We start from the raw sequence: 23,712 nt of genomic DNA on the forward strand, positions 1-23,712 counted from the left end.
TTTTTTTTTTTTTTTTTTTTTTTGGAGGGGCGATTATGTTTCTATGCTTTATTATTTGTATTAATTAAGTTTATACTATTAAAAATTGTTATGTAAGCACCAACTACCCTTGCCATGTGACAATTTCTCTGTGTGAATTTGTGGTTTTTTTCAACTACTGGGATTTAGTTGAAACAAATAACAAAAAGGAAGCGATTGCAAGGGGCTAGAATGAGAAAAAGGTAAAAGTTGGGTACCGATTGCGTAACTAACCTCCTTTTTCCATAAGGATTCTTTCTCGTGGACAATTGTACATGTTTTTTTTTTTTTTTTTTTTTGGGTCACTTATTGCTGATCACTATTCTAGGAAAAATTCTAGAATGCAACGGGTATATTAGTGACGTGGCGTAACAAACCAATCAAATTAATCTTTTTAAGAATATATGTCCCATCATGATTGTAAAAAAATATTTTTATTGTACTTTTGTTTGAAATGAAGGAATGTGATTGGCTTGTTATTGATGACGTGGTGCAAGTGTGACGTGGTGCAAGTGTGCAAGTGTAACAAACCAATATTCGAATTTTTTTTCTTATTTGTGGTGGATTTTTATGCAATTCTAGTTTCTTAATTTCTTTTTTAATTCTATAATCGTTTTTGTTTGGTTTGTAATTTGAATAGGAACTGAAAGATTGATTGCTATTTTTTTAGATGTCAGCTAGAAACATGAAGTAATTAGATTTCAAACTTGTAAGTAATTTCACGTATTGATTATTAAGGTCTTAGCCAACTGTACGTGCTAGGAGCAATCGGTAAAGCATTACTAGCTTGGAATGAAATTTTGCGATTAGATGATTTTTTTTCCATCTTGAGTTGAAATGGGGCTACAAAACAGTAGAATGGAGACTATCATTAAATTCCTACTCTTATTTTCTAGTAGAAAACTACACTAATAAATCTCAGTTAGGATTCCTCATTCTCCTCAATGAGAGTGTTACATCAAATTTAACAAGATCATTCCCATTCAATAGCAATTCTAAGAACACCCATATCACACATCAAGTGGGCAACTTAGTTGTTTTTCCTAGGGTAGTAATTCTAAGTATCAAAGGGGCAATATAACATTTCCATACTAAGATTGTTCCCATTCTATGTAACTACCAAAAAGCCACCCAAAGTGAATTCAATATAATGATTGAATGCAGGGGAATAAAAATTGAACCCTTTAGTTCACATTCATCACTATCTGTGGCCTCTTTGTGCAACCCTTGGGGAAGTGTATTTGTTGAAATTTCGGCTCTTTCGGTACCGTCGTAGATCTTACTCCTTTCGAAATTTTCGCTCTATTGGCGGAATTTCCCTTCTCTTTTTCCGATTTGCAGAATGGCCCTTTCTTTGCTGATGTAGAACTACAGAAAAAGTTATTCGAAATCTGAGTCAGAGAATTTGAATCTTAAATCTAAGTTAACAGTATTTGTAGATACCTTGTAGTCTTTATAGTTTTCTTAGGTGATCCCACTTTTGCAATCTCCTTCTTTGATTTCTTCATTACCTTCTCCTTGTGACTTTCCAACTACAATATGTCACAAATTGTGTCATTTATTTAAGTAAAGGATCTTAGGTAGTGTAAAAGTGTATCGATCGACAGTCTCTATACTATTCTAATATTCCGATTGTGTTCTCGCACTTTTAATTTCCGACTTTAGTCTCTGAATCACATATTAGATAGTTTTATCACATAGTTCATTTTGCAGCAAAAAAATTTGGACTTTTTTACGGTGAGAAAAAAGAATGCAACATATGTGAAGTTCAGGTGAAAAGAACTAGAACCAAGTCGATATACAGGGACATTACAGGGACTATCTCTGTGCATCTTACCCCTTTGTTAATGTATGTAATAATTGCATGATCTTTTACCTTCTCGCACTTTGTGTTGATGAACAATTTGGATTGTACAATTCTTCCTGTCCTAGTTCGATCAGTTTTGCTTTTGTTCTGAGTAAAATTTCCAAAGAAAAGAAGCTTCATGTTAACCAATTACTTCAAAAAAAAGAACTTTTAAGATTAAGTAATGACATGGATAGTGTGGTAACTTCATTTCACTTACGCCGTGAACACTTGCATCTTTTTGGTCCACATCATTTTGGTTGCCCTGCTTGTGGGAAGAGTTCTCATTTTGCTGCGTCAAAATGAGAAAGATCAGTGTTCTATATGGGAGGGATACCTAAATTCTCCAATCTAGAGGAATGGTTACAGTAATGTAAACAACAAAAAAAAAGGTAAACATGAACTATAGAGCATTTTCAAATAGATACCTGAATTTAAAATATTCTGATTTTGTACCTAACACAATTTATCTGCATCTATAACTATTTTAGACAGAATATTCTTCAAATTTTTTGGTTTTTTGAAAGAATCACTGAAGGTTTAATACAATTTAAAAAGAGGTATGAAACAAAAAAGAAAAAAAAAATGAAAAGGTTACGTACCGATAGTTTTGAAAATTTACGTTTTACCTAGAAACAGGAAGCATGGAATGGACATGAACTTACCCGCACTCCGTCTCCATGGCCTTCTTTCTCCAGAGGTCCAATCTGGAGCCGTCGTCTGTCGGAATTCGTTTCTTTAAGGATACTTCTTTCCTGAGAGTAGGCAATGCCATCAAGTCCTATTCCTCACTTGATTACAATTTGCCATTTAGTTTGAAACCTCTACAAAGTTTTTAGTTTTCGGCAGTACATAAACACAGGTTTCAATGTCAAAGGGTGAAAAGTTGGAATCGAAGAATAGCGACAGTGGTTTTCCTGCAATTTAGCGTACATTACGGTATGATATGTTAATGTACTCACATCAGTTCTGAGTCGGAACGGCCTCGGGTTTGTCGTTCTCTTGCACTTCCCTCCATCCTTTAGACATCCTTTAGAGGTTTTATATGATGCATTAAGTGTCTGCGTAATGACATTACGAAATCTCATAAGAACACAAATTCAATAGCAATATAACCGACAACAGAAGACTCAAAAGAGAGAGTTCTCAGAAACCTTTTGAGGAATACTCCCGCAATTCTCCGACTGCAATTTCTGGCCTTTTTGGTTTATCTTCTCCAAAGTTTCTTCTCTAGCATCGCTGCGAAGTTCACCATTGTAAGCACAACTTCATCTAGAGATCAAACAAGCAAATTTTAGAACAATAAAATCAGTACCCAGTTTTATCATTTTCCGAAAGGTTTTCCTTGTTATCGTCGGAATCCTTTTCGATGTCTTCCTTCTCCCTTTCAACTGAAGTTGATTCTTCCAAAGAGGAAGCCTCCGCATCGCCCTTTGAAATACTTGAACTACCGCCCGACTTGTCATCGACCTCAGCCTCGTTAGGTTCATTAATGTTACACTTTCGACCCGTAATTCGATCAGATTTCAGCGAACAACTCATTCTCTTCTTCTTCTTCTTCAAATTCATCGCAGACTCGTTACCTTTCTTTGCGCTCTTGATCGCAGACTCTTCACCTTTTCCCGAAGTAGCCTTCGAAGTAGAGGAAATGCAAAGGTATCTACTAGGCACATCCTTTCTTAAACTACTAATATTGAGCTTCCTCATCTTATTACAAACCTCAGAAACTTGATTTCGGCCATCAGAAGGAGTCATACTTTCAATTTTTTCCTCTTTTATATTTGAAAATAGTGCTTTGTGATGATGTTTTGCGCTTAGAAACGGCTCTTTCTTGGTTAAGCAGTTCCTGTTCCTCGGTGTCGTCAAGCACTTTTCGCTTGTAAGATCTTTTTCTCTCGCATTTAATCGGTTGGCGGAGGGGGTCGAGTTCAATTTCGAAATCGGGTGATCTTTAAGCTTGGATCTAAGCATCTTCTCCGGTATTGAAGTTACAGTGCTTAGTCTAATTATCCTACTCTTCGCCGACTTCGCAGGTGCGGATTGAGGACATTTTGGTATTGACCTGAGAGGAAATTTAAAATAAGTAATTGTAGGAAACTCCCTAGTAGTATCATTATTCATTATTTTCACATTGCCCCTTGATGCATCGAAACCTGTAATTGAACTTCTCACTTTCGAGGAACAAAAAAGAGTTTGAAAATTAAAGCATTTAAATCTGAGTTTTTTCATAGTACCTTGGATCTCGTCGAGATAGCGTCTTCTGAAGCCGAACATTGGGGCTTCTTGCCGCCATAACCTGCGGAATTTATTATCAGTTCGATCTCCAAGTTTTAGAGAACTAAAAAATTAAAAAAAAAAACTTGGTGAAAGAAATCGAAAGACGCGGAATTGGAGAAGCAGGGTACGAACCCGAAGCAGGAAACTTTTGTACAGAGCATCGGGATCGACTTGTTCGTGATTTTGATCGCAACCTGAATCAAATCATCGATACTTCAAAAACAGTCACCGGAATCTACAACTCTACAGGTTCTGCTTTTCATTCATTTGAAAAAGTTCAAATCCTTAAAACCCAACATCATAGTAACCAAACATCAAAATTAATATATATATATATATATATATATAATAGATGAGGGAAAAACTGCCTAAACCATACAAATCAACCATCAAAATTGAGACTTTTGAATGAGATTCGAGTTCTAATAGTTGAATTCAAACAAAAACCCCCCGAAAAAAGAAAATGTGGAATCGTACGAACCGATTCGAGCGCAGAACCAGGAGCCATCGTCGGGCCGAGAGTGATTGGGAGCCGTTAGATCTACGAACTTCGGGGCCTCGATCCCCTCGTAGAACTCGTCGTCTTCTCTTATGACCTCTGATTCTTTCTTCAAATCCAACCGCAAAGTCTCCATTTCAAATTAGAAAGAACCAAATCAAATCAAGCAGAGAGAGAGAGAGAGAGAGAGAGAGAGAGGTGTTTCGAGTTGGAGAGAAGGAGAAGGAGAAGGAGATGAAGAGGAGATCCAAAAGTGGGGGTTTTTTCTTTCTTTCTTTTTTTTTTTTTGTTGGTTTAAATGTTTTTAAGCTAAGATGGGTTTAGGGTGTACTGTTTCGAAACTAGCCGTTGGAGCGGCGCGTTGTTGGACAAAGAAACTCAAAATATGAAAATGTACAGGAGCGGAAAGGAGCGTGCGGGGGTCCGCATGGGAAGTTCGGTGCGGCACATGGTCTGGCCCGTTGAACCTTTAAATTGGTAGTGATCAATGATCATGGCCCTCGGCTAAATTTTTTATATATATATTTTTCTATAAAGTTCTTGTGGGCCGGTTTATAGAAAATTTTTTCCTGTTCCTAATATTTTAAATCTTTTTTTTTCTTAACTTTATAATATAAGTTCTTATTTGATTTTTTTGTTTGTCTAAATCAATTCTTTTTTCTTTTCTTGTGGTGTTTGCAAACCAATTCTATGTTGGTTAGATTGTTTGGTTCCTCAAAATATAGTAGAAAAAATTTATATAAAATATTTTTTCTATATTTTTTTTATCTTTTGTATAAAAATCCAAAAGACAAGGAGATTTTTCCTGGAACCTAAAACAATTTTTTTTAAAAAAAAACTCTACATTTCCCGACGACGAAACGGACGAAAAATAATTTTCTAATTAGAAAACTTTATCCAAATCTTTAGAAACACTAGTCCATCTTTTTGAGTATTCGATTTGACGCTACAATTGTTTTTAACTTTTTTATTACTTTTTTGTACTTTTTTTTATATATCTTTTTTTTTTTTATTTCTTCCTTCTTTTGAGCGCTCGACTGCCTCACTCTATATAACTAAATTTATTGGCTGAATAAATGATGCATGTTGTGCGCTACCTTTTTCTCAAAAAATATATATATATATATATCTTCAGAAACTCCTTAGGCCGCCCTCACGCTTCTTCTCCCCTCTTATTTTTCCAAAAAAAAAAGAGAGAACAAATCTAAGATAGAGAGTCAAAAAAAAAAAAAAGAGAAAGGTAAATAGCAGAAAAAATTATTACATCAAAAGAGTACTACCACTATTGAACTTGAAAATAAATCAGTGGAAAAACACTAAAACAAGTTTTTCATAGAAACTTTGTATCATCATATATCTCAATTCCTTTCATAGCAAACTGTCTACATATTCTGCACACCTCCATCATTTTACATGTTTGGACCAAAGTAGAAAATATGTAAACAAGACCCAAGAAAGAAAAAGCTAAAAAGAAAACCCGCAAGCGGATAACAAAACTACCGCTCGAAAACCCAATACACAACCAATTCGCTAAAATCAGACGCCATTTAGGCGGTGAACTCACTAAAAACCAGATGAAGCAACTAATCTCCTAAGTTGTATTATGATACAAGCGATATTGCCAATCATCATGTGATGAGGAAATTCCATAGCTTGTCTTTCACGGAGGCCTCATCTTCATCCTCACCGTCGATTTCATCATCCGTATCTTGATCGCCCACATCTTGCTTTTTAAAGTGATTATTGCTGGCAATTGGCTTAGCTGCAGGCTGCAATGAAATCATGACAATAGAAGAAAATAAATAAATATGAAACTTCTCTAAATGTACATCGCCAAAAAGGAAAACGGGAAAAAACAATGGATCTAGTAAAAAAAAATTCAGCAAAGAGTCAAAGTAGAAGCTTAAGTAATGAGAACCATTAGCACCATTAGCATAAACTGACTCAATGCCATATCAACAGATTAAAAAGACAACCCTGGACAACAAAATTGCATCATATGGCATCAGGAAAAGCCAACAAAATCCATAGCAACTTGGAAAAAATTAGTAAAGACAAAGCAATTACGAAATGATCAACACAGAAGAACACTGGGAAGAATAGTTACCGTAGTAATCTCCTCTGATGGTCCTTCACTGTCAAATGCACCTTTGTCTATTAACTGCTTTTGGGTTTTTAGTGATCCATTGAAAACCGAATCCAACAACAGCACGTCATCTGACATTTTCAGTACATTCTCTGGCCCTGTTCGATTTGTAATTTTAGGGTTTTCATCACTCGACCATGGTTGCTGACCCTCAGGAGCACTGAAAACAGCAGATAATGCTAAAATTTAAGAGACTAATAAGCGTTGCTTCCGCATATAGAGAAGAAAATTTACATATCATATGAAATGTTAAAAATCAGGGGGTTTTACACATATATGCGGGCAAAATCATTTATTTGCATATGTTTCCCACCCACTACTAAAACATGAACTTCATATATACCCATTGAAAGTACCGTCTATTACAAACATACTAAAGTTGGAGTCATCCAAGGGAGTGGGGAAGTTGGTTTTGTAATAGAAAAGGGCTTTCAAAGAGGGGTATTTTGTGGGCACAATAAGTAGGTTTTCAAAGAGCATATACGAATATTCAGACAATAACACATGATTTCACACCTATGTTGCACAGATACGGATACGGGGATACGGATACGACACGATACGGATACGGCGATACGGCAATTCCTAAAACTTCTAGGATACGATACGCGGAATATACTTGAATAAAATATTATTTTAAATATATTTAAATATATGTTGATTATATGTAATAATATATTGAGAACAATCAGGATATCTGGACTATATTAAGGAATATATTCTAATATGCATTAACTTGTATAATTGTTCTACATATGTTCATAAAAAAAGATAATCAATCATATAAAATAATAACTCAAAAAGTATCAAACCAACTATCATCCAACTTGATCAAATGATAACAATAGATATGTAGTCGCATAAACTAAATAATTAGCCATTCAATATATATGTATGTTTTGTTAGTTCTATTATTAAATTAGTAATAAAAAAAATATGCTAACAATTTAATAGAAAAGGAAAAAAAATAATATTTTCTATAGCCTTTGTTGCTTAATGCTAGGTTGACAAATTAGATGAAAGAGAATAAATACTGTGTGAAGATAGAACGAGAGGGAGAGCCTTCTACCATTCAATAGCAAAAAGCGTCTTCTACATTCAAGAGCAAAAAGATAGATGAAATGACAAATTGAACAGAGATTGACGTTTTTCTCACTCTTTTCCTTCTTTCCAATAAGTTTGGACGTAAGCTTTTAAAAAAATTTTAAGTTTCGATCATTTTAGACTAAAAAAGAAGCTAGCCGTGTCCCCCCCGTATCCCCCCGTATCCCTCACGTATCCGAGCCGTATCCGAGCCGTATCCGATATTTTTTAATTTTTTAAAATTGTCGGATACTTCATTCCCGTATCAGACACGTATCGGGCGCGTATCGGTATCCGATACGTATCCGATACGGGTACGGCATGAAATTCGAAGTATCCGTGCTTCATAGTTTCACACACGATGCATACAAAATATTGCGTAAAATTAAGATGAAAATAGGTAAGTAGAAAATTTGAATGAGAGAAAAGAAAAAGAGGAATGTACCAGTTGTTTTTTCCTTGCCCATCTATTCTTCTTTTTTGTCTCCCTATTTTCTGGAGCTTCCTGCTTGGCTCCAACTCAGCGTCTGCATCATTACAAGGGATAGAATTTTTCAGTCTTTTTCTTCCCAACGAAGTTACCACTGTTTGTATACTTCTAACATTTTCAGCTAAAGATGATTGAATTTCCTTCTTTTCCTCCCTCACTTTTCCAATGTTTTCCAAATTTCTGTTTTGGGCATCTTTATCGGCAACAAAATAAGCTTTTTTGTCCGAAGACCGCCGGAATACCACCTCGGCACATCTCCTGACCCAGAAAACAGGAGTTGATGCTGATGGTGAAGCTTCAGAAGCCTTGACCTTAATAGCCATATTTCTTTCTTCAATAATCTCTTCTTCATTATTATTGGTATTACTTGTGTGCATTTTGATTGGCACCCTTAACTCGTTAGTGGGCACCACTGATAATGCCCTATTTTCAGATTCGATGTTCGAATCTTCCAATTCTTTAAGAATTTGAATTTGTTTAGTAATTTCCTCCCGATCTTTGTGCAACAACTCCCTTTGCTCCTGCAGCTTTTCCCTTTGAATATTGAGCAATTCAATGGAGCTTTTGATTTCAGATAATTCTCTCTCCCTCTGTTCGCGATCAAGAGCAATCTGCTTTCTCTCACTAGCGAGCATCTCCAACTGTGACGCTATATGTTCTAGCTGCATTTTAATCATATCCTTTTGAGAAGTTACATACTGAAGTTCTTTAGCTTTCTTCTGCTCAAATTCTTCCTCTTTATCTCTTAAAGAAGTCTCAATTTCCGCCTCCCTTTGATTAATAGAATTCTGTAGTTCTTTTCTCTGAATTTCAATATCCCTTTTAAATTCTTCTCTTTCTTGCTGAATCTTACTCAACCAATTTGCTTGTTCATGCTGCATATTAGTCATAAATTCTTCACGCTCACGAGACAATGATTCCAAATCATTTTTGAATTGATTACGCAAATTCTCCTTCTCTTGTTTAATGCTATCATGTTCGTTCTTGAGAAACTGAGAGATTGCGGTTTTTTCTTCAGCAATTCTTTCTGCTTCTTTCTGAAGCTCTTCCTTCTTCTCATCAATTAGCTCCCATTCAATCTCAAACCTCTCCTTTTCTGCTTGCAATTTATCAGCTTCTGCTAACAGCTCAATCTTTTGTGCTCTAAAACTATCGATTTCTTCTTTAAGCTTTGTTTTCAGAACAAGCAACTCATTTCTCTCAGCTAAAGTGAGTTCCAGCTTCTCTTTTGCATGAAGCACTTCTTGCTTTTCACCCTCGAGGGAATTTTTTGTCTTCTCAGAGTCTGCCTTGAACTTCACAATATCCTCCCTTTCTTTTTGCATATTTTTCAGCTCAACTTCTGCTGCTCTTTTGGAAGAGAGTAAATTTTCTTCCTCCTCCTTTATTTGGTTTAGTTTATTGGCTACCTCCTGTTGCTTCGCTGCCAACTCAGTAAGCTGAATTTCAACAGCTTTTTCTCTCTCCTGAATAGAATTTGCTCTTTCAGTTAGAACATTCTCTCTCTCATCCAAAGACAACTTTTTTGCCCCCATCTCATCCTCCCACATCGATCGCTTCTTTTCCATTTCAGATTCGAATTCCCGCATTCTCTTTTCCATAATAGAGTGCTGCTCATCAATAAGTCTTTGAACCTCCACCTATAAAATCATTAAGAAAAAAGGAAAGAGATAGTAAACAAAGCTTGTATGAAAGTTGTACTTAATAAATTGATTCCATCATGACTACAATAGTTACGAAAAATAAAAAATAAAAACTCACTTGTCCTTTGCTTGCAATTGTTTCCTGCAAAATGAGCAACTCGCGTTCTCTTTTGTCAAGCAGCGATTCCTTCTGAATAATAGCCTGAAAGCCATAACAAATTATTTTAGTATAAAGTACATTTCAAATGCTCATGCTTGTAAAAAAATATATTGCTAGAAAAGAAACAGTATATACATACTTCCTCCCTAATTGCCAGCGCAGCAATATTAAGATCCAATTTACTTCTCTCGTCAGTTAGAGCTTTCCGTTCGCCTTCAAATATAGACTTTTCCTCCTCCAATTTTTTCTCAAATTGGCTTAAATTTTCCAATCTTTCTAAAATATATTGCTCCCTCTGATTTAGAAGAGATTGTTTTTCAATTAATCTTTCTTCCTCTTCATGCAAAATCTTTTGACTATCATTCAGAGATTTCCTTTGAAGGCTGATCTCATTTTCCTTGGCCTCCCGTCTGCAGTGCAACAAATAAACGGATTGCTTAAACAGTGACCAAGCTTAAACAGCGACCAAAGAAAAGGTAATAACAACATCAATTGTAACATAAGCATGGCTTCTAGAACAACTTCTCTACTCCAAAGTGTAGAAGCAAAGTATCTCGCGAATAAAAGATCTGGAACTTCTTTGCTGTGGCAAGAAGCTGAAATGAGCTTCTAACCCCTGACAAGTAGAAGATCCAATTTAAAATTCTGCTTCTACTGAAGCAGGAAGCCGTTCGGGCGTATATAAATAGAGCTTTTAGTGCTTTTTCAAGCAGCCTAGTCCATCTGGAGAAGCCTGAGCCAGGTGAAACAGGACCTAGATGGAGATGCACACAAATAACAGCTAGTGTGCATAGGGATAAGAAATTAAAGCCATCATGTGGAATTGACACTAAGTTCGAGATGTTTCACAACAATAATGGAGGTCCAAAAGAACTCTCAGACACAGACTAGTATAGTGGTGCTATATAAAGTAAATACTAAAATTAGAATGTTAATAACAAATTGAGTCCTTGAAATTTGACCTAATTCAATTTAGCCCTCAGTTTCAACTAAACAAGTTAGTGCCTCAAGCTTCTTCCACGTAAGAATTAAGTCCTTTCTTTAGTCAACCCCCTGGAAAAGAAAATGCCATACCAGTAATCATTAGAATATGCCAGAGATTGGCCATAGTTATCAACGACCCTGCTTTAGTTCTTTTCAGATGTCCTTTTAGATGGTAAAGTAATGGAAGGGCTTTTTGTTAAGCGAGCTAAATTTAGGACAAAATTTTTAAAATTGAAACTCCATAGACGTAATTGAATTACAATCAAACTTCAAGATATACATTCACAAATAAGAAATATCTGAAAATAATAGTTAGCTTACTCGAATTGGAAAGAAACGAGACGCCTTCTAAGTTCATCTTCACGAGCTTCAACATCCTGCAAACTTCTTAAAGCAGAATCACGAGTTCGAATAGAATCTGTTTCCAAAGATCTCGCTGCAATTAGTTTTGTTTCCGCCTCCTCAGATTTCCTTTGTGCATCCTCCATCATTTGATTGGCTTCAGCCAGCTTGCTTTCATATGTGACCTTTGTTTCAGCTAATTCAGCTCGCATATCATGCAAAGCCTTCTCTATCTACATTTAAAAAAGTAAGATGGAATAACATAAATTCGAATATGACTAAGACCTACATATAAATGAATGAATAAACCCTTTACTGTCCTGATATTGCAACTCATTATCCGAAATTTTCAAACAACCACTTCGATCCCTGAACTTCGTCACATATTGCAATTCTATTCTCGGCCATTAACATAAACAAAAAAAAAAAAAAAAAAAAAAATCAGATATCTCTAAGGTCTCATGTTAAACACGTCATTTTTCCCTATAAAATGACCTTTTTAGTGCTGTTTCACATAATTGAAAAAAGAAAGTCATTTTCCAAAATTAGCAGAATACAGTTGTTTTATAGGACAAGGGCATATGCTGAGCACATGATATGGACGAGAGAATTTTTAACAACCAGAAATGGGATTGCAATATCTGAGAGAATACCGGGATTAAATTATTTAGATGCAGTGTTCAAGGACTAAGCCACATCAAGCTTCCCCTATATAGCAAGTTTACGAATCACAACAAGTTCGGACATGAATATTAAAGGAAACAAATCAACAATAAAGAGCCTCCATTGCAATAAATCCGAAAATTGAACTTACATTTAATACACATTCTTTCTCAATGCCTAATGCATTTTTTAGGCTCTCTTCTCGTTTCTTTGCTTCAGCTAAAGCAGTTGACTGTGCAGCTCGTTCACGCTTGTGCATGAGCTCTGAAGACTCAGCGGAGGCCTTAAGTTGATCATATTTAGAAGTCCACTCCTTCTTCTCCATTATAAGGAGGCCCAGGTGGTGTTGATACTCATGCATCTACATCAAGTTTACCATCATAAACAACATAGTTATAAACAGATTGGCATGAATAGCTAAATTATAAAATTTAATGAAGTCCCATCCAACTACAGGTAGTTTTTGAGTAGGCAGGCGACCTACACTTTAGTTATCAAGTATCAACATACCCTTAAACTTTCACTTTTTTAATTTAGGTACTTCAATCCAAGTGGATTTACGGTGACAAGTTAACAGCAATTTCAATGCGTCATTAGTGTCTATCATTAAAGTACTAAAAATACCATTAGCAGATATGTGAAATGTACTGAAATAGGCATAACTCCTCAAATCAAAGAAGTGGAAGTTAAGGAGGTTCGATCAAACTTTATGAAACAAGAACACCTCAAAGTTGTTGCCATTTCGTGTCTCTGCCTAGTCAAATACGGTCTATGCAATGGCTCTAGAAAGATCCCTCATGTGTCCACTTAGAAAAAAAAAAAGTGCATTTTTTTTTAAAAAAAAATCCAAATGTTGAAATGGGCAAATCTGTTTAAGGATTTTTTTTTCATTTAGAACTCAAAATATAATACAAATGGTTGTCAACATTTAGTTAATTTCTTTCTATAGTTTTTATCTGAGGGTCCTCTTATGCAACAACTAAATTCAACTAAGAGAGCTTGTTGCCTAGGCCAACCTGCCTGGTAGGGTTTGTTACAGGTGGCAAAAATAGAGAAACAATGTGTCACTCCCAACGCAATAGAGTGGCAAGGGCAAGATTTTGCAGATCTACCGACCCATCAAAAGACCAACTTGAGCTTTCAGATAGAACAGATTGCAAACAGTAGATGTTGGTCAGAAGGATATGGCTGTAAAAGGGTATGCCATTGGCTTCTTCACCCTAAGTTTAGATCTCGCTTTGAACAAATCTACATACATCCCAAGACCATAAGCTACAAAAATAAATGAAATATAAGAGCAGACGGATAGGCCTCAGTCATTTTGGCAAGACCAGCACGAAATAGTATACAAAGTAGGATGCAATTAAACTGGGGAGGAATTTGCAGTTCTCTTATTGGATTAGTGCGGAATACGATGGAAGAGAACAAGAATTGGGAATATATCAGCCGCTGACTACAGAAGCTAAGGACCCAAAGTGTTTGCCAACCTTTCGTCAGTGAGCTCTTAAACATAGAATGCTTTTCATAAAATCACACCTTGGAGAAATTCCAAATGCCTTCCAGAGACTTCTGGGACACGCAGACAAGTGTGATTTAGACTTCAAAAACAGCACAAGACGAATGTAGCATAAGGTTATATGGCGGATGAACTCTCTACTCGATGAATAGTTAAACACGATAGGAACCTACATAGTTACTGCCACTAGAACAAAATCATTCTTTAAAGACCAAATCGATTCTACATTTAAATGTTATGGCGAAACAAAACCCTATGGCGAAACAAAACCATCCCATATTTATACTAAAAGGGCTCAATTTCTGTTCTGCGAACTAAAATTTCCAAGCCTTCGTCCAAGATTTGAGTTCATTGCTCAAAATTCTTCAATAATTCCACATAATAGCACCTCTACAGATCAAAAATAGTAGTTGCGAGACTACAAACCCCAAGAACAATAAGAAGAAATGAGAAGAAGAGAATTTGGTAATAATCATGATTAACCAAATCGAGGCGAGAGGAGAAGAAGCGAGCTCTACCTCGGATTCCAGTTTGGAGATGTAGGCGATCAGCGCGGCCTTATCCCTCCTCTTCACCGTCTCCTCGTCGAGCCCCGCCTCCCTGAGCCGCCTCCAGATCGCCTCGTCCCCGAGCACCGCGCCGCCGCTCGCCGCCGGCGAGGAGGCGGCGCCGCCACCTCCGCCGCCGCCGGAGGAGATCGCCGGCGTGGCCATCGGCCGCGGACTCGACATCTCGGTCGCCGGAACCCTAGACCGGTGCGGAGGAGGGTTCGGGACTCGGCTCTCGCCCGCTTCTTTTGTTTTTTTCTTTTTTTCCAACTTTGGGCGTCACAGTGGGAGTTTCTTTTTTTTTTTTTTTTATATTTCCTCGCTTTTCATTTTTCAATATTTTGAGGTAAAATGTATGGTTAGTCCCTGTAGTATCCCATTTTTGCGGCTTTGTCCTCATATCTCCTTGTCTTTTTTAACTTTATTTTAACTTCAAAACATGGTACGTGTTAATTTTTCGACCATTAAAGAACAAATACTATGTCATAAAAATAAGCTTAAAAATCACAAATTAAAATATTTGGATAAAAATATACGGATCGAGTTGCAATATCAGGATCGTGCAGGGGCTAGCCATTCATTTTACTGTTTTGCCCCTTTTTTTTATTTTTTATTATGCTCGGCTGTGAAGAGGGAGGGCGAAAAAGTTCGAACGAGAAAGGAGGGAGAGTAAAAAGAGATTCCTCCCAACGATGCTGAGAAATGGCGGACACAACCCGAAAGTAATCGGGCTAAGATCCAATCCGACCCGATACCACCCGACTCGAGCTCAACACAAATTAATACCGTATGAGCCATGTCTGTTTTGTCTCATTTGTACTTCTGCTTCGAATGCACCAAAAGAACGAATGTTTTAATTGCGATAGGAATCACATTATAAGTTTAAGATTCAAAAATAAAATTCCACGTCCGGTTCAACTGAATAATATCTAATCCAAACCCAAATCCAATTTGGCGTGGCCCAATGCGTCCAAACCTAACGTGAAACAACGTGATTAAATCTCGTGATTTACTTAAACTTGTGGCCCAAGTTGCCAACAAAAACATATTACATTTTAAACAACATCCGTACAAATTCCTACATACTTAAAAACCACTAACTGGAGCACATCAAATCTCGCCCACATTGACGAGTTTCGAAATGGAAATTGAAAGTAAAGATAGGATGAACAGTCGAGAGCCGTGGTGACTTATACATTTCACTAAAATAAAATGCGAAGATTATTTATATATCTTCGCCGTGCTTTCTATTGCAGAAGAGTGTGTTCAACAAATAGCATGTTAGATTACAACAAATCTTAGGAGACCGTCAGCACTACATGGAGTTAGAAGCACCCTTCTTCCCCTGGTAGTAGTCAGATATCCAACTTTGTATGAGATTGATTTCGGATTCTCTCTGTTTAACTAACCAGTCGGGGTCGTTGTTAGTCGAAGGACGTAAGTCGATGTGGTGCGCTCCTGAAAACAAGCCAAAAAAAACATGATCAGCGAAAATAATTCTGGAGCATTTGCTGTGATTGGAAGCTGCAACGAGCTTTTTGGCCCGATAGCGAAAGCTAAAGTTCTAATTTGATGCTTCTACTACAGTGTCGAGTTGTTGGAGTGATTTTTATGGAATCGCCGTTTAGTACTTCTTTTCCGAAAACTCTACTCAAACAACACTTGCAAAAGCTTTGATGGAATTATTTGTATATACCTAGTGGAGTAACGAGCGCAATGATGCTATCTGAGATGTTCTGCAGTACACTGCAAAGAATGAAAGAAAGACTGTCAATCTCAAAAAAAAAAAAGTATTTTAAGAAAAAGGTGGTAACTAAAGCAAAAGATATTGTCAAGTAGTTTACCTTCCACCGCTCCAAGGATCCAGGAGTCCGTTAGAGAATATGATATTACTTCCGAATTTCTCCAAGACCTTACTAATGTCCTGAAAAAAATTAAATGCATATTAGAAGGTCGATAAGAATAAGCATATCAAAGAACTGTAATGTTCAGCAAAACATGTTATCCAACATGTTTTGCTGGATAAGCTTGGTGCCTCTTTGGCTTAGCTTTTGGAATAAGCTATCAATATGAGAAGCAAAACTTCCATGTTGGCGAACAAAATATCTAAAGTGTAGCTGGGACTTGGAAGCCGAAGAGAGGTTTTGGCTCCCAAAAGCAAAAGCTCCAAATTGGCGCAACATGCGTCTAGCCGCAGCATAAGCTATTGGAGGAATTCCAATTTTGATGAAGAAGGCATGGTGGTTGGTCTCTTCAAATAGGTAATCATTCATAGAAAGAATATCTGATTTGAGTATTTCAACTCACATGGCCACCGAACTCGGTAGTGATCCATCGAGGCCTCGGTTTAACACCATAGCTCTCAACACACTCATCTCCGTAAGCAGCAAAATCGAAATTATAGGCAGGGAACATGCTATTTTCTTCGCTTGAAGACATGGGCATAACCATCTCAGTACAAGCCTGTCACGAAAAGAAAACACAGCAAAATCATACAAGATGAGTGTAGCATTCTTCAGGTCCTCAAAAACTCTTTACGAGGTTTTACTTCAGTGTTCGATCTCATAATTGACCATTTAGGTGCCCAAAATTAGTCTACACTTCAATGATGGCCTTTTTGTCAAAAATCCATTATTGGGACAAGGAAGATGACTATGTGGCTTCCTCGTATGGTACACTTGACAAACATGTCTATCTTCTGCCACTTTTTACTCTTTAATGTCAAAAGATATTCTAAATTTTGTGAAAAGGCAAACATCACTGCTCACTAGCCACAAGCATATTAAATATGTAGGTTTTGACATTGAAATGACTATACTCAAGTAATTATATATAAGTTGGCGGAGTCAAACATTTAAATTTAAAAGTTAGCAAAGAGTTCAGGAAAGCAAAAGTGCAACTCGCAGGAACTAAGATATGCAGACCTGCCAGCCCCAACCACTCATTCCGTGAGGATCATCCTCCAAATCAAAGCAATCGACAGTTCCCGTGTAGTTGTAATAGATATTTACTCCTGCATATATACGCTCTAAAAGACTTGTCCCCTCAGCATAATTGTCGATTTTTTTGCATACCTACGAAAAAAATGATGAAATTATCTAGCAATGAACACGAACTAATTTGTTCAACATAAAGAAAGCGTACTAGACAAATACAAAGCTAATCGACTATAAGTTGATTATTTAAGATGATTGTACCCTTGGAAACCAAGATAAATCTAAGAAATAAGGAGATAAGAGATGAAACACCGAAACCGCAAACTAATGGATTATTGAAGGAGACCAAAACAAATTAATAATGTAATAAACATATTATATCCTCCTGCCCCTACCATTCTATTAACTAATGCATCATTAAAGTGATAAATATCCAAACTACTCTATCAATTGTTAACAAGATAGATATACAAGATGTTTAGATAATGGAAGAGATAGGAAAACAAACCTCCTTTATCGGGTAGGCAGGCAAAGGCATCAAAAAATCCGAAGGATATGGGTAATCGACCATAGCCAGATAGCTGTATGCAGAGTCTAACCAGTCCGAGAGGGCATCTGTGTTGTTCAGATTCCTGCGACCACAAACTTTCTAATATTTTCACGAAAGGAGAAGAAAATTCAGAGTGTAGCAAACATATAGAAAGTTCGTCATACTGGCAAAGTCGGAAGGTTCTACTTAATTTGAGAAGGCCATTATGCTCCTTCCCTTGGGCTTCCAATGCATCCCAAGATTCTTTTATGGCTTTAAAGCAGCTCACGCTTTCCCTCTGGAACAAGTGAAGCACCGAGACCATAAAATAATACAACAATGAAATATAAATAGAAAACAACCTAAGGACTTTTTAGACCTGGTTGGAGCAGCTAGATACCAGTAGCATTCAGCTAGAGCGGTTGGATAAACACTAACAAATGGCTTCTTGTGCACTAGAAGCAGTAGCTTTGAAACAAAACCTACTCGTCTAGTTTTCTGTCGTAGTAAAAGCTCCAGAATATTGTTAGGCAAATGGCAAATTTTTGGAAGCTTCTTCTTTCTAACGAATAAGAGTTGTTCTAGACACACTGTCTTTTTGGTTAAAAAAAAAAATTGCTCTAGAAGCAATGTCAGGGAGGAATCAAGGAAGCATCCATGGAAGGATAATGTACTGACCTTAAAATCATTTGACACAAGATCATAGAACGTCTCAGGGGGGACAATATTTTCGAATTGTAAAATGGGAGCAGAAGATGCAAGAGCCCCGATGGCAATATGTGGGTACTTCAGTCTCATCCAAGCAGCTAGCACTGTTTCAGTAAATTGCACAAAACTTTTATTTAAGTAAACGTAAGGACTCGACAGCTACTGCGAAACAAGAAATGTTCATATAGCAAAATACAAAATTCTATTTGCATCCAGAATTCAACACGTCATTTCAAACTAGTTCAGCACATAACTTCAGAAAATTCTGTGAAAACTGGACCAGTCTCTCTAACTTTATACACACACTATTATGTAACTTCACAGCACATTCCATAAATTTTCTGGAGGAAACCTTTAAATCTCACAGGATATTTTCAAAATTGTCAAACAACATATTAGTTGGGGTGGTTTGAATCCAAAAAATCTGATGTTCAGGGCCCTGTATCAAAATGACATCTACTTGAGTAGGTTTATTTTACATTTTGCTAATAAATAAAGCATCAAGGGAAAAGGTTTCACTTACTTCCACCATAAGAGCCTCCGAAAAGAACAACAGGGCTGTTTTCTGATGATAAGTTCTTTTTCAGATCAGTTAACAGTATTGCATAATCGGCGAGAGCTTGCTCGGCTGTGAGGTATGATAATGATTCAGCATCTTTATATGCTCTCTCTTTGCTGCCAAAAGGCATTGACTCTCCATAGTAACGATGCTGCAAACAACGAATTACAATAACATACAAAGTTCTAAGAATAAACAGACCCTTAAAACTGCTAGCAACTTAAAACATGGACAAAAGCATATGGAGATCAGAGTAGAGCAGGGGCTAAAAATAATGCGCCAAAAATATACATCTATTTACATACACTCCTACAAAATTATCCATTTACATATATATATCCCCGCATAATCAATGAACTTTTAAAATTAAAGTTAAGGGCCTATTTCAAAATGGTGAAGATCAAGTCTGATTAGCTTGAAAGAAGTGTTTTTTACATTTCCACGATCATTTATATTCTTTTATTTACAGTGTGGACCTAGCCCACCAGACTTTAAACCGCATTAACGACCAAAATGCAATTTTCTGAAACTCGGGGGGGTCTGAGACCATCCTTCAACCTCATATGACCGTATATGGAGAGATGAACTACTAGGATGGGCTTTGATCTATACTTTGCCGCTGATCGAGCGATTCGCGTAACAAATAAATTGCAGCATTGTGTGTGTTTCGGCGGTCACAAAAAGAGATTTGCCGGCTTTATTCTCGTAGTCAGCGCCGAACCAACCAAGTTTGCCGGTTTCACGTATTTGATTTCGAAATAATAGCGAAACCGGCAATGAAACAGATCAAGTTGCCGACTTTACCTAAAGTCGGTGCTGAGACCGGTATTTTGCCGGGTTCCAGCTAACATTTCTCTTAAACCGGCCACAAAAAACACATTTTTAAAATTTTTAAATTTAAAAAACAGATGGTCCACGGATGACGTGGCGGATCAGATCCAGTCTCTTAGCATAGAGAAGGAACAAACCCTAATAAACTATTATAGGGTTTTTGCGATCGAGAGGACTTTTCTTATTTATTTATTTATTTATTTTATTTTTTTACCTCGGCGAAGACGACGAGGGCGGAGAAGCGGGGGGCGAACTCCCACACGAACCCGGTGTTCGCGGCGAACCACTCGATGTCGCCCTCGTTGCCGCAGTAGAAGAAGATGGGGTCGCCGCGGCCCCAGCCCGCGGTGGCGGAGCCGACGAGGAAGCGCTGCTGGAACGGGGGCTGGTCGGCGAAGCTGAAGTGGTCCAGCCGCTGCTGGAAGAAGCGCGTCTCGTAGTCGTAGTTGGCGGGCGCCCGCGGCCGCAGCCGCCGCGCGAAGGGCGCGAGGGATCGCGGGGTTCTGAGGGGGTACGCGAAGGAGATGGAGATGGAGAGGAGGAGGAGGAGGAGGAGGAGGAGGAGGAGGGGAATGAGTCGGGGCATGGGGAAGTAGAGAAGAGTTTTTCGTGGAATTGGGAACAAAGAGGGGGATCGAATTGGTGTTGTGTTGTGGTGGCGGAGGGGATTTTGGTGGTGGAGGAAAAAAGTGACTCTTTTTTTTTCCCTTATGGCTTTACTTCTCTTCGAAGAGTAAATGGAGTGTGTTGTTTGGAGAGATATAGCGTGGACCGAGTATACCACGTCAATTTATTGGGAGTTTAATTAAAGCACCACTTCCCCCAAGCTTACCCGATTTTCTAGTTTGGTCCTTTTTTAATAATCACACTTTTATCGAATTTTGGATTGAGAAAAACGCAGGGCAAGAAAAAAAATCAAATCCCTCCTCCTGTTTGAATGAAAGCGTAAAATGAAGAATATTATTTTTCTCTGTTGCTCTCCAACTTTCCAACTTTGTAGAGCAAGGGGACAAAAAATATCAACCATTATAAAAAATTATTCTCTTTACTTTTATTTTTATTTTATGTTCTCAAATTTTAAATTAACAAAAGAAATTATTATTTCTCTTCATCCACGGAATTAATTGCACTACAAGCGAATGACATTTGATCCTAACATTTTATTCTATATACAGTGGTGTCGTGCTCAATATCATAATACTTTATATCGTTTTCTGTATCTATAACTATCTCCCAGCTTTGCACACAATATTAACCGTTTTTTCTAAAATATTTGAATTCTTGCTATTTAGTGAGGCAGATCGATAAAATTTTTTAAAACCAGTAACGGTCTATAAAAAAAAAAAATAGTTGAGGAGTACGGTCTATAAAAAAAAAAAAAAGTTGAGGAGTGAATTCAGCAGAAGCTATAGTTGAGAGGTTTTTCTACATTTTCAATGTGACTAGCGGAGTACCCCAATCTTAAATGGGTGGGGTCTATATCCTGCCCCCTAATTGAGTTTTCCAAATAAAAAGATGCGGAGATCCATCTCCATCCTGCTGGTGCCTAATAGTCAAAATACTTGATCACTCTATGCTCCCTTTCTCGCTACTCACCCACCACCTGTTCGACGAATCTCCTCAAAGAAAAACTAGAAGAGACATATAGAGGGAGAGAGCGTGTGTGTGGGAGGGAGAGAGAGAAGGAGGATGAAGGGTTTGGGGTGGTGGCTGATGCTTGTGGGCTCCCTCCGCCTCGCCTCCGTCTGGTTCGGCTTCTTCGACATCTGGGCCCTCCGCCTCGCCGTCTTCTCCCAGACCCAAAGTACGCCACAACCCTTTTCTCTCTCTCCCCAATCCAATAACTCATCATGGATCTGAATGATGATGCATTGCTCGAACGTGATCCGATCGTTCCGTAAAGTGCACAATGTACCATACCATGACAAGTTTCGATACTAGATCTTGATGGAGCTTTGTGTAGATCTTAGTCTTCTGGGTAACATGGTATCGGAGCCGGTCCTAAGCTCCTGCCATTCTGTGAGGTCGTAGAGTCGGTCCCCACCTGTAGCATTCGTTTAGTCGGTTTTCGACCCTAAATGCTCACTTCTGTTGTTCGGTTCGGCGTACTGTAAATTCACTTTTCTAAATTACTGTAATTGACTTCACCTTGGATAGTGCTAAAGTCAACTATGGTTACTGTAGAGAAAGAGATAAAAAAAGTAAAAAATTGGTTGTTGTAACTTTTTTTAAAAAATAAATAAAAATGTGTGATAATTTTAGTTCTAAAGTCGTTGACTTTCTATCAAACAGATAGCAGTAAAAGAGAGTTTTTTGCCTGAATTTCAGTTCAATTGATAGTCATTTTCAATTTGAAAATCACTTACGGGCAAAGAAACAACCTTTAATGGATTAACTTAATGTGGTTAAATCTTAATCTTTTATTTCATCTGGAATTTGTCAATTCCATGTGCTTTCCGTATACATCATGCACTACGGCAGTTTCTTATCAGATCCATCTTAAGCAAGAAGTTGATCAAATGCATGTATCATGCTCCGTTTAGTTACAGAAACAACTAGGGCATATATGCATCTGATATAGAAGAGATTTCTTTATGACAAACCCTCGGTAAAGTGTACAATCTTACACATTTACCTTACCTTATTACAATGCAATTTTATGTTACTAAATGCTTTCTTTATGTGGTTTGATTTGTATTTTTAGCTTGCATTTGTAACGTGGAAACAGAAATTTTCTTGATAATTTGTTGATTTTTATTGGCAGGTCTTAGATTTTCAGCTGAGAGTTAAAAACCTTGATCATAATCAGTTAATTTGCCTAAACTATTTGATGGGTTTTTTGCTAAAAAAAAAACAAACTAGAAATACCCTAGTTGTTTGACATTTGGGAATGACATGGTATGGAATAGGCCTTCTCAATATTTAGCTCAATAGGCTTAGAACCTTTATCTATGACTGATATAACCACAAACAAAGCAAGTTATACTCCAATCTCCAAGTCATGTACCCCAACAAGGGCCTTTTAAAAATTTAACCTTGCAATTTCATCTATTTAGATATATGTATTAGACAAAAGTTTCTACAGAGCAATTCTTAGAAGTACAAGGTATATATGCAAGGAATAACGTTTTTGAAGGGTAATATGAAACCATACAGGGATATAATATATAAGTAGATATTGCAGGTGTATGGGTATAAATGTCATTTAATCATTAACTATGTCTTGTTTATAGCAACCCATTTATGGCCTAGCTTTTCTGCACATACGGAATAATTTATTGACCTGTTTTATATATGATATATATATATTATGTAATCGTGCCTTACATGAATATGACTTTTACATGCAGTGACTGATGTTCATGGGCGGACTTTTGGAGTTTGGACACTTCTGACCTGCACTCTCTGTTTTCTCTGTGCGTTTAACCTCGAAAATAAGCCTCTCTATCTAGCAACCTTCCTCTCATTCATCTATGCCTTTGGGCATTTTATTACCGAGTATCTGATATACGGTACGATGACTGCATCAAACCTAACGACTGTTGGCATCTTTGCAGGTAGTTTCACTAGCCTCCTCTATTATCTTCATTTCACTTTCATTTCTGGTTAATACTTTAATATAGCATACAATTTTGTCTTACTAAAACATAAAACTAGGGTATTAATTTGCATTTGTTGGTATATTTATATCATTATATGGTTACTGAGATAAAAGATACTCTTTTGATTTTTGACTCTTAAAACTTCTGGCCTTTTCCTATGGATTGCTTGAAGAAACTTTTTCCATATNATTCAAGTCATGTTATATTTATCGACTTCCTTGTTCCTTTTTAAATCGTCTTGTACCTACAAGTTTTTGGATTGTTTTATATTAATGTCCTTCTCGTAAAAAAAAACTTATAAAATGATAATGTTAGACTAGTTTACCCAGCAA

General features: G+C 37.1%; 4 protein-coding genes across 6 annotated transcripts in view; 1 reads left to right on the forward strand and 3 right to left on the reverse strand.

Annotated features, from left to right (window-relative positions):
* On the reverse strand, positions 892-4,868 carry LOC109709638 (E3 ubiquitin-protein ligase RBBP6). 2 transcript variants are annotated; one of them, XM_020231948.1, is made up of 11 exons: positions 4,623-4,868; positions 4,274-4,335; positions 4,099-4,160; positions 3,180-3,926; positions 3,019-3,103; positions 2,827-2,925; positions 2,530-2,619; positions 2,085-2,156; positions 1,895-1,972; positions 1,462-1,550; positions 892-1,386 (listed from the first exon to the last, which is right to left on the reverse strand). In XM_020231948.1, exons 1-11 carry the CDS (start codon positions 4,774-4,776, stop codon positions 1,203-1,205), a joined length of 1,722 nt encoding a protein of 573 aa, XP_020087537.1. In that variant the 5' UTR covers positions 4,777-4,868; the 3' UTR covers positions 892-1,202. The 2 variants fall into 2 exon arrangements, with proteins under 2 accessions (XP_020087537.1, XP_020087538.1); XM_020231949.1 differs by having other exon boundaries at positions 4,274-4,393; positions 4,623-4,679.
* Positions 5,967-14,500, reverse strand: LOC109709637 (protein CROWDED NUCLEI 4-like). Its single transcript, XM_020231947.1, has 8 exons — positions 14,186-14,500; positions 12,303-12,512; positions 11,468-11,721; positions 10,302-10,572; positions 10,121-10,204; positions 8,315-9,999; positions 6,748-6,946; positions 5,967-6,409 (listed from the first exon to the last, which is right to left on the reverse strand). Exons 1-8 carry the CDS (start codon positions 14,396-14,398, stop codon positions 6,269-6,271), a joined length of 3,057 nt encoding a protein of 1,018 aa, XP_020087536.1. The 5' UTR covers positions 14,399-14,500; the 3' UTR covers positions 5,967-6,268.
* On the reverse strand, positions 15,208-20,492 carry LOC109709639 (lysosomal Pro-X carboxypeptidase-like). 2 transcript variants are annotated; one of them, XM_020231951.1, is made up of 10 exons: positions 19,993-20,492; positions 18,912-19,098; positions 18,359-18,492; positions 17,888-17,978; positions 17,660-17,796; positions 17,140-17,289; positions 16,523-16,678; positions 16,060-16,139; positions 15,912-15,961; positions 15,208-15,673 (listed from the first exon to the last, which is right to left on the reverse strand). In XM_020231951.1, exons 1-10 carry the CDS (start codon positions 20,362-20,364, stop codon positions 15,531-15,533), a joined length of 1,500 nt encoding a protein of 499 aa, XP_020087540.1. In that variant the 5' UTR covers positions 20,365-20,492; the 3' UTR covers positions 15,208-15,530. The 2 variants fall into 2 exon arrangements, with proteins under 2 accessions (XP_020087540.1, XP_020087539.1); XM_020231950.1 differs by having other exon boundaries at positions 17,660-17,783; positions 17,866-17,978; positions 19,993-20,491.
* The window catches only part of LOC109709640 (ergosterol biosynthetic protein 28), a 3,924-nt gene continuing 1,432 nt past the window's right edge, over positions 21,221-23,712 (forward strand). The window contains exons 1-2 of the mRNA XM_020231952.1: positions 21,221-21,582; positions 23,129-23,335. Of these exons, the coding sequence (XP_020087541.1) occupies positions 21,468-21,582; positions 23,129-23,335 (322 nt within the window). The 5' untranslated portion in view covers positions 21,221-21,467. The remainder of the gene's footprint in view (positions 21,583-23,128; positions 23,336-23,712) is intronic.

This window comes from Ananas comosus, linkage group 4 (assembly GCF_001540865.1).
Source record: "Ananas comosus cultivar F153 linkage group 4, ASM154086v1, whole genome shotgun sequence".
Taxonomy (NCBI): domain Eukaryota; kingdom Viridiplantae; phylum Streptophyta; class Magnoliopsida; order Poales; family Bromeliaceae; genus Ananas; species Ananas comosus.